At 44.1% G+C, this 10,890-nt stretch overlaps 1 protein-coding gene across 1 annotated transcript; it reads left to right on the top strand.

Moving 5' to 3' along the window:
• Positions 1 to 5,464: 5,464 nt before the first annotated feature.
• On the top strand, positions 5,465 to 10,149 carry NHP2 (NHP2 ribonucleoprotein). Its single transcript, XM_081297512.1, has 4 exons — positions 5,465 to 5,686; positions 5,768 to 5,837; positions 8,621 to 8,726; positions 9,791 to 10,149. The coding sequence occupies exons 1-4, from the start codon at positions 5,527 to 5,529 to the stop codon at positions 9,914 to 9,916; spliced, it is 462 nt and encodes a 153-aa protein (XP_081153638.1). The 5' UTR covers positions 5,465 to 5,526; the 3' UTR covers positions 9,917 to 10,149.
• The last annotated feature ends 741 nt before the right edge of the window (positions 10,150 to 10,890 follow it).

Below are 10,890 nucleotides of genomic sequence, written 5' to 3'. Positions count from 1 at the left end.
GTGAAGCACTGGGTTTAATCCTCAGCATCACATAGAAAAATAAATAAAATAAAGTTATCTACAACTAAAAATATATATTTTTTAAAAAGCCAATTAACCCTAATATACTCACTAGATTAGCCAAAATGACCACTGACAACACAAAATGCTGCAGAGAACACAGAGCAAAAGGAACTGTCATTCGTTGGTGGGGATTTTTTTTTTTTTTTGTGCCAAGGATTGAACCCAGGTGTGCTTAACCATTAAAACCATATCCCCGAGCTGGGGATGTGGCTCAAGCGGTAGCGCGCTCGCCTGGCATGCGTGCGGCCCGGATTCGATCCTCAGTACCACATACAAACAAAGATGTTGTGTCCGCCGAAAACTAAAAAATAAATATTGGAATTCTCTCTCTCTCTCTCTCTCTCTCTCTCTCCCTCCCTCCCTCCCTCTCTCTCTCTCTCTCTCTTTAAAAAAAAAAAAAACATATCCCAATTCTTTTAAATATTTTATTTAGAGACAGAGTCTTGCTAAGTTGCTTCAGGGCCTTACTAAGTTGCTGAGGCTGGCTTTGAACTAGGACTACAGGTGAGAACTACTGTGCCTGACACAATTGGTGATTTCTCTTTTGGAGGGGTTCCAGGGATTGAACTAAGGGACACTCAATCACTAAGCCACATCCCCAACTCTATTTTGTATTTTATTAGAGACAGGGTCTCACTGAGTTACTTATTGCCTTGCTTTTTGCAGAGGATGGTTTTGAAACTGTGATCATCCTGCCTCGGCCTCCCAAATTGCTGGATTAGAGATGTGCACCACCAATACCGGCAATTGGCAATTTCTTAACCAAACATACTCTGACCATAAATCTATCAACTGTATTCCTTTTTACTCAAAGGAGTTAAAAACTTATAGTAACACAAAAATCTACACATATTTATAGTAGTTTTACTTTTGAAGGGGAGGGGCAGAAACATAAATATTAAACCCAGGGGTGATCTATCATTAAGTCACATTCACTACCATTTTTGTGTTTTATTTTGAGACAGGGTCTTACTAAGTTGCTTAGAGTCTCGCTAAATTGCTGAGGCTGGCTTCAAATCTGTGAACCTCCTGTCTCAGTCTCCCAAATCACTGGGATTACAGGCATGGGTCATTGTGTCTTGCCCTTTTTAAAATTTTATTTTGAGACAGGGTTTCACCAAATTCCCTAGGTTGGTCTTGAACTGGTGCTTTTCCTGCCACAGCTTCTACAGTTGCTGGGATTATAGGTGTGTGCCACCATACCTGGATCCTCCCTACTTCTTTTATTTCACTCTTTGGTGTGTAAGTATGGTGCTGGGGATTGAACCCAGAGCCTTGTGCATATTAAGCAAGTGCTCCACCACTGAGCCCCATCCCCAGCCCCATCCCTCATTCTTTTAAGCAGAAGACCTTAGTCCTTCTAGGCCTACCTTACTTTGAACACTGAAGCCCAGAAGGGTTAAATGATTTGCTCAAAGTCACTGGTCATTTAGCGTTCAGGAGTAGGATCCTTCAGGCACTGTGTTCTCATGCACTCTACACTGCTTCAAGTAAGCTCTAGTGGCCATTCTCTTAACATTAATACAATCACATAAACCTCCTTGGATCTGATACAGATCTCTTGAGTTCAGCTTCGGAAATAAAGAGTTTGGGTTTTGGATGATGTAGATGTATTTGTTCTTGGTACTTCATTGTCTTGTGGCTCAAAAAGCTGACACTTGGGACCTGGTCCAGGCTGAGTTTCCTAAACTTCCCCCATCAAGATTTCATGTCTTTTGAGCCAAATGCCAAATCACAAGATATGAGCAAAGTTGAAGGGGCTTGAAGGCAAGCAGACCTGGGTTCAAATCCAGCTTTACATAGATGAAAATACATTTCCCACTCATCTTTTTTTAAATATTTTTTAGTTGTACATGAACACAATATCTTTATTTATTTATTTTTATGTGGTGTTGAGGATCGAACCCAGTGCCTCACATGTGTGAGGCAAGTGCTCCACCACTGAGCTACAGCCCCAGCTCTCCCACTCATCTTGAGGAGCCTCAAGAGGATGGTATTTTGATTATGAGCACTGAATCAGATATTACACATAATGTGCTGGTACATAAATGTTAATTCTCTTCTTCCTTCCATATAGGATCTGAGGGACCTTCACAACTGAGTCCTTGGTGAGGTCAGTCAAACACATTTGCTTGAATTAGGTTTCTGGGGATGAACTTCTACATCATTCTGCTAAACAGAGTTCACCATGCTTCATGCACACATGTGGCGGCTCTTCTCTCTGTGACCCGGCACATTACCATCCCTCCTGTACAGCTGGAACACCACTCAGAGATAAAAACAGAAAACCACTCTGCAGAGTCCTGTCAGCTGAACACTCAGAAGCCACAGGGCTGCCTTCACAGGACTCACAGGCTACATGGGAAAGGCTTCCCAGTGGCACCAGAACTGTAATTACAACATGGAAGAAGAGCCAGTTGTGGTGGTACTCACCTATAATCCCAGCCACTCTGGAGGCTGAGGCAGGAAGGTCCCAAGTTCAAGGCCAGCCTGGGTAACTTAGCAAGACCCTGTCTCAAAATAAAAATATAAAAAGGGTGGGGATGTGACTTGGTGCTAGAGCACCCCTGGGTTCAATCTCCAGTATGGGGAAGGAGGAAGAAAAAAAGGATAGAAGAGGAGGAAAAAGAAGGATGAGGAAAATTTGGGATGGGAAATGGTACTACAACAAGGTTTTCCACAGTAAAGCAAAAGCTGACAGTAACCACGGGTTACCAAACATATGAAGAGGTCATCTTTCCTCAAGAAATTCCAAAAGGCAAACATTCAAAAGATTTATTTTGTTGTTACATCGTGAATACAAACTTTATTTATTTCCAAATTGCCTTTTACTACTTAAATATGTTCATTGATGTCATATTTTTTTTATCTGTAAAAATTATTTGGGGATCTAAAATTGTATGGATTGCATAATTTTTCTTATTAAAATAACAAAAATTTTGAACCCAGAGGTGCTTAACCACTGAGCCAAATCCCCCAGTCCTTTTTATTTTTTTTATTTTGAGACAGGGTCTTGCTAAATTGCTTAGGGCCTGACTAAGCTGCTGAGGCAGGCTTTGAATTTGTGATCCTCTGCCTCATCCACCCAAGATGCTGGGATTACAGGCATGCACCACTGCACCCAGCAAGACAACAATTTTTTTAATTCCTTTTTTTTTTCTTTCTTTCCTATTTTTTTGGAGGGGTGTGCATTTGGTGAACAGAGGGATTTGTTGTTATATATTCATACATGCACACAATATAACAATATAAAAATAACACTTAAAAAAAACCTTTCTAGGAGTGATGGGAATTGAACCCAGGGCTTCATTGCATGTGCTCTACCACTGAGCTACCTCCCAGCCTTTTTTTCCACAGCAGTAGTGGGGGTTGAACCCAGGGGTGCACTGAGCTACATCCCCAACACTTTTTATTTTTCTATGAGACAGGGTCTTACCTTAGTTGCCAGGCTGGAATTTCACCTCCTGACTCAGCCTCCTGAGTAGCTGGTTATAGGCATGTGCCATCATGCCTGGCTGCCAATTTTCTTTCTTTTTTTTTTTTCTTTTTTGGTACCAGGGATTGAACCCAGAGGTCCATAACCACTGAGCCACATCCCTAGCCCTCTCATTTTTTATTTTCAGACAGGGTCTTGCTAAATTGCTTAGGCCCTCACAAAATTGCTAAGGTAACTTGAAACAGGGTTTCTAGAAGAAAGGAGGATCCAGGTATGGTGGCACACACCTATAATCCCAGCAACTGTAGAGGCTGTGGCAGGAAGAGCACCAGTTCAAGACCAGCCTGGGGAATTTGGTGAAACCCTGTCTCAAAACAGGCCTCAAACTTGAAACCCTTCTGCCTCAGCTTCCCAAGCCACTGGGATTACAAGAATTACCAAGCCTAGCTTCTGCCAATTTGTTTTTGATTTAATAACTTTGAACTTGGTTCCAGGGTTAAAAGGTCAATATAGCAGGCTTGAAACCACACAATCAAAGGCACTTAATTTGTATCAGTTATCCGACTAACATTCCTCCTACTGTTTATGGAGGAGCACACCGGTTAATCCCTGCAACTCTGGTGACTTGAGGCAGGAGGATGGCAAGTTGGAGGCCAGAGTGGCCAACTCTGTCTCAAAATAAAAAATATAAAGGGCTGGTTTAATGGTAGAGTACCTCAGGGTTCAATACCCAGTACCAAAAACAAATGAATATATATATATATATATATATATATATATATATATATATATATATATTTATGTGTATATATATATTTATTTATGTGTATATATATTCCACCACATATTGGAAAAGACAAATAAGAATACCAAGGTCAACGGAAATCTAGGCCTGTTCATAACTCTGTGTCAACTGTCCACTAATCTACAGAACTTCCAACTGACCAATTACTCAGAGCTCTTCCTTACCCTCACCCCAAATCTCTTTCCCCTGCAGGGTTCACGGCAACACTCAGCTGTGTTCACATGCCCTAAGAAATAGGGGGTAAGAATTACGGGGAGGACCTGGGTATGCGACTCAATGGTAGAGAGTTCGCCTGGCACATGTGAGGCCCTGGGTTAGAGCCTCAGCTCCATATAAAAATAAATAAAATAAAGGTACTGGGTCCAACTAAACTAAAAAATAAAATAATAATTAAAAAAAAAGAATTAGGGGGAATATAAAAGGTTAGGGAAAGCTTGTGGGCGGTGAGAGGGGACTGACATTGCTGATAAAGTGATCAGGGGAACCTCCTCCATGGGTAACATTTGGGCCGATTCCCCAGGAAGCGGTCCACGGGCAATTTGGGGAGAAGCGTCCAGATGAAGGCGTTCAGTTAATGGGGTTGTCCCTAGCTCTGTATGTTTGTTTCATAGCTGCACAACGGCGTCCAGGAAAAAGAAAACAAAGGATGAGAAATTATGCAAGAAAAAAGTATCAAAAAATTTTTAAAAAATTATGCAATAACAGAATAAAGCTTTAGCGGTATCCGGCTTTACCTTAACTTGTGGACACACCCCTCCAGGGCCAGCTCGGGAACCGCATTGCCCATCTGAGGAAAGACGTTCTAGGTATTGGAATCACATCGAGTATAGACTTCCCCGTCGCAGACTCCGCTCTTTAGGCAAGGATCCTGCCCGCAACACGTGCTCACGCCCTCACCAAGCATAGGTGCCTCCACTAACAGTTCCCAAAGCCTGCGACGCCCATCCCTTAAACAAACACAAGTGGGCGTCCTATGCTCTCTTCTTTCCTCTGGGCCCCGCCCTAGAGAGAGGTTCTCTTGGCCCTGCCCCTAATCTGATCAGTCAAGAGTGGTCCCGCCCCTAGACCTAAGACCCCGCCCCCTCTTTATGATTGGCCTGAATCGGAGACCTCATTTTCTAATTGGTGGTAGTGTGCGCATGGCTAGATGACCCGGAAGTAATTCCAGAGACGGCGGGCCGCGTGGATTCATCTTTGGGTCTGGGTTGCTGCGGCTGCCGGGATGACCAAAATAAAGGCAGACCCCGATGGACCCGAGACTCCGGCGGAAGCGTGCTGCGGAGAGCGCACTTACCATGAGCTGCTGGTCAATCTGAACCCTATCGCGCAGCCTCTGGCTTCTCGCAGACTCACGCGGAAGCTCTATAAATGCATCAAGAAAGGTATAGTCGGCGCCGGCGTGACCCGGGTAGGGGGCGCGGGCGGCGGGACGCGGCATTCAACTGATTCTTCTGTCGTTGCAGCGGTGAAGCAGAAGCAAATTCGGCGCGGGGTTAAGGAGGTTCAGAAGTTTGTCAACAAAGGCGAGAAAGGGTAAGAACCCTCCTTCAGCCCAATTTTGCATATCTAATTGAATGCCTGCTACTACTGATAGCAGGTATTCGGTATAGGTAGGGTTAACTCTGACCCAGCCACATAAACAGTCAAGCAATAAATGAACTCCCTTCAACACGGATACCGAGCCATCACTTGAAAGGTCATAGTGAATTCCAGAAGGAAGTCAGAGCTCTTAGGACCCCTGGCTTCATTCATTAATTAGACTGAGTCTACTGGTTTTCAAGTACTGTGTTGTGGAAAGACAATGACATGGGTCATAAAATCACACACAAAAATAATTACAAGTTGGGATAATAGTTATTGAGGAAAATGCAAGCTGCAATTAGAATGACTTCATTATCCTACTTATTTCTTTTCTGGCGTTTATCAGAATCTGAAGCACACTTATATTTTTATTCCCTGTATTTCCCACTCAGGCCAGACAGTACCTTGAGAACAGGGCCTTTTACTGGTTTATGTAAATAAGTCTCTGGTTCACTGTAGGTGCTCAAAAGATAATGTTGGTTTCCATGGTAGAGCACTTGCCTTAGCATTTGTGAGACCCTGGATTTGATCCCCAGCACTGCAAAGAGAATGTGTGTGATGGGATTTGATGCTCACTGGAGAATCTGACCTAGTTGTTCATGTGGGGATGCATGAGGGAAAGCTTCCCTGAGCAGGCCCATTTGTGCTGAGATCTAACACAGGATTGATTTGGGGAAGCAGGGTCCTGACAGCTGAAAGTGTGGATCCCAGGGCAAGAGTGTAGTGCTGAACCTCCTCATGGTGCCTTGTGAGTTATGTAAGTTTACTTTTTTTTCTTAGAACTTTGGGTGGCCATTTAAGGTTAAAGGCAGGAAGGGAAAAAACTATGTTTACACCTTAAGGTTTTTCTAGCAATTGAAGAAAGGATTAAGAGGCAAGATATGGGAAAATCCAGTAGGCGACAACTGTTGTCCAGAAGTGATGGGGGAAGATAGGTTTGAGAGCACATTCAGATAGGGAGACTAAAGAGGTATGGATGGTTTCATTCCCAGCCAAATGGATAGAGGGCTCATTTTCTGAGGTTGTAAACAGTGGAGGACCAGGTTTGTGTGAAAAGATCATAAGTTTGGTTTTAGGCAACTTTTTGAGATGCCTCGGAGACACACTGCCCTCCATCCCCAGCTTAACTGCCCAACAGGGATATGGCTATATGTGTTTGGAGCATGGAAGAAAGAAGGCCAAGCTGGAGGGAATAGATATGGGAGTGAGTAGTGCACTTGACACAAGGGCAGTGGATTGAGTCATCCAGGGAGAAGATACTGAGAGAAGGCAGCCACAGACCAGGCTATGAGGAACACCAACAGTTAAAGGCTGCTTAAAGAAGAGCCTGGAACTAGTGCAGTAATTCATGCCTATAATCCCAGCAGCTCATGAGGCTGAGGCAGGAGGATTGCAAGTTCAAAGCAAACCTCAGCAACTTAGCAAGACCTTGTCTCTTAGAAAAAAAAAAAAATTAAAATGGCTGGGGATATGACTCTGTGGTTACACAACCCTGGGTTCAATCCCTGGTACTAAAAAAAAGCCAAGCCTGCAGCTGGGCAGGGTAGGGCTGAGGCAAGAAGATTCCAAGTTTGAGGCCAGCTTCAGCAACTTAGCAAGATCCCATTCCAAAAATAAAATTAAAAAGGCTAGAGATGTATCTCAGAAGTAAAGTGCCCCTGGGTTTGATACCCAGTACCAATAATAATAAGAAGAGACTGCAGAACATACAATGCAGGAGGCAAAAAGGAAACTAGAGGTGTGGAAGCAGAACTTTTTTTTTTTTTTTTTTTTTTTTTGGTGGTGGTGCTAGGGATTAAACCCAAGGCCTTATGCATACAAGGCAAGCACTTGACCAACTGAGCTATATCCCCAGCCCTGTAAGCAGGATTTTGTTTTTTGTTGTTTTTTTAATACTTATTTAGTTGTAGATGAACACACAGTATCTATTCATTTTTATGTGGTGCTGAGGATTGAACCCAGTCCCTCACACATGTGAGGCAAGCACTTTACCACTGAGCTATATCCCCAGCCCTGGAAGCAGGACTTTGAATCAAGGGTTCCTACATCTGCCTGTCACTCACCCTTGGGAGAATACTCTTCCTTCTGTGTCTTCAGGCTTTCTCAGGCCCTTGCCCCAAGCCCTAATACCTTGGTAGCTAGAACCATAGTAGAGCATTCTCTGGCAAACTTTTCCCTTTTGGGACAGAGCTCGTGCTTCTTAGCCTGTCTTTAAAGGACTATAAGTGGGACCCCTGCTGATCTCTTCAGCTTTGTTTTCTACTGTCTTCCCTATCCCAAGATTACAAAGACATCTCAGGCTCCCCACAACCAGCCTCTATATATCTGGTATTGGTCTGATTCCCTCAGTCTTACACTTTCCACACCTCCTACCCCTCCACTGGCTACGTGACATTATTCAGCTGTCCATTCAAGTGTCTCTTGCTAGCCTCAGAATTGAATTCTTATTCTTTGGCATTTCTGCAGTACTTCATCTATCCCAGCACTGTACTATTTATCATACTTGGTGGCATTTACATGCTTTCAAGAAGTAGAGTTCACTTCCCCATATGAATGCCTCTGTCCAACAACTTTGCACTCCCTTCAGAATTTAGCAGGCCCACATCAGTAACTGTAGATTCCTTGGGGGTGGCACATCTTATTCACCTCTCTATTCCCAAGGCCTAGCCAGATGTGGAACTTAGGACTGAAAGAAAGAAGGGAGCAAGTTAGAAATGATGGTTCTCTCATTTCAGGATCATGGTTTTGGCAGGAGATACGTTACCAATTGAGGTGTACTGCCATCTCCCAGTTATGTGTGAAGACCGGAATCTGCCCTATGTCTATATCCCCTCTAAGACGGTAAGGAGCATCACCACACACACACACCTTGGACAGCCCTGGGGAGGGGTTCCAGAATGCAGTCTGCAGCAGCAGGCCGAATGGGAAAGAACTCATATCCTTAAGCATTACGACAGGTTTTGGTGCCTTCTTGGTCCGTTGCTTCTTAGTTGTGGGACAGATAAGTTACATTTCTACACTTGTTTTTTTGAGACAGGACCACCTTACATTATATACGCTGACCCAGAACTCCTGGGCTCAAGCAATCCTCCTGCTTCAGCCTCCCATGTAGCTGAGACTATAGATGTGTGCCACCATGCCTGGAGGGTTTCCTCTGTCCATGAGAATGAAAACAGATGTACATGAAAGTGCTCATAAACTTTTAAGATGCTGCATCCATGTTAGTTATGTTAGGTGGATTCATGCTCAGAGTAGGTGTTTTTGGAACCTGTATCTATCCTTGTCCTTCCATAGCAGGATGAGGTATAGGGCATAGGATGTGGGAGGTGGCAGAGACTTAGCACAGGCCCCACCCTGCCTATGAGGACAGCACCTGCAAGGCTGGAGCCCTTTTACAGTAGCCATGTGGGAATGTAGGCCCAGTATTGCTGGACCAGGGCTTGAAAGTTTGCTTGGGATTAAATGATGGCAGCCAATTCAAAGAAAATGTTTGTTTCACCAGTACTAGGGATTGAACCCAAGGCCTGATGCATGCTAGGCAAGTACTCCACCACTGGGCTATACCCTCAGTCCTTTATTTATTTTATGGTAGTGGGAATTAAGACCAGGGACACTATCACTGAGCTACATCCTCAGCCATTTATTTTTTAAGGCAGGATCTCAGTAAGTCACCCAGGCTGACCTCGATCTTGCAATCCTCCTGCCTCAGCCTAAACCTCAAGAGTAGCTGGATTACAGGTGTGCACCACCACTGCACCTGGCTGGAAATGTTTTTAAAAACAATGTGTACTCAGTAGAACAGAGCTGTGGGCCAGATTAGGCTAGTTGGTCATATAGTTGTGACTCTGGCATAGGGGTTATATAGGCTTTTTTCCAAACCACCTCACTTTTCCTCTTCTTTAAAGGACTTGGGTGCAGCTGCTGGCTCCAAGCGCCCCACCTGTGTGATAATGGTCAAGCCCCACGAGGAATACCAAGAAGCCTATGATGAATGCTTGGAGGAAGTGCAGGCCCTGCCACCTCCCTTGTGAAGGACTTGGACAGCAGCCTAGTCACCTGTTCCAGAAGCTGTTGAACTGGTACCAGGATGATTGCCCATCCTCATAGCATCTTCCAATTCCATGAGGATTCTTCCCAGCTAGCTCCAACAGCTGTTTGTTGAAGGTAGAGCCAGCATCTTTCAGTTCCACTTCCTGTTGAGCTTCAATGAAGAGAGTTCCAAGAATATGGAGTGGGAGAAGTAAATGCTAAGACTAAAATGTGATGAGTCTGTGGGTGGTTTTTTTTTTTTTTTTTTTTTTTTTAAAAGCATCAGCAGCTGGTGTAGCCAAGGAGTTGGCAGGCAGGAAAGAGTGGAAGCATCCCTTCTCACCAGAGAACCCAAAGAATGTTCAGTGCTAATGCTTGGTCACTCAGGGCCCATGCTTGGGTTTAAGCTAAGAAATGATTTTTTGGAGGGTGAGGGGTAGTAAGGGAGATTGAACTCAGCAGTGCTTTATCATTGAACCATATCCTGAGCCCCTTTATTGACATAGGGTCTAAGTTGCTGAAGCTGATCTCAAACTTGTAATCCTTTGCCTAAGACTCCTGAGTAGTTGAGAAGCTGAGATTACAAGCATGCACCACAGTGCCCAGCTTGAGAACTGATTTTCCTGTGTACTCCAGAACTTTCAACTCTCATTTTCAGGAGAAGTGTAGGCTTTGAGATGAGGCAACAGGGCCTGCAGCCACTACATAAGAGACAGTCCCATTCCTCTTTTCTTCCAGGAGCTTTAAAAACCATTGTGGACCCTGGGCACTGTGATGTATACCTGTAATCCCAGCAACTCAGGAGGCTGAGACAAGAGGATCAAAAGTTCAGTTCCAGCCTCAGCAACTTAGTAGGGAAAAAAAAGAAACGTGGAAAACTTACTGGGAAAAAACTCAAAACAGTAAATTTTTTTTCCTTATACTAGGGATTAAACCCGGGAACAGTCTACCACTAAGTCACATCCCCAGTCCTTTT

The sequence above is a fragment of the Spermophilus citellus genome (assembly GCF_964194105.1).
Source record: "Spermophilus citellus genome assembly, chromosome: 1".
Taxonomy (NCBI): Eukaryota; Metazoa; Chordata; class Mammalia; order Rodentia; family Sciuridae; genus Spermophilus; species Spermophilus citellus.
The sequence above is the reverse complement of the archived record's forward strand: the minus strand, read 5'-3'. Positions and strand labels throughout refer to the sequence as shown.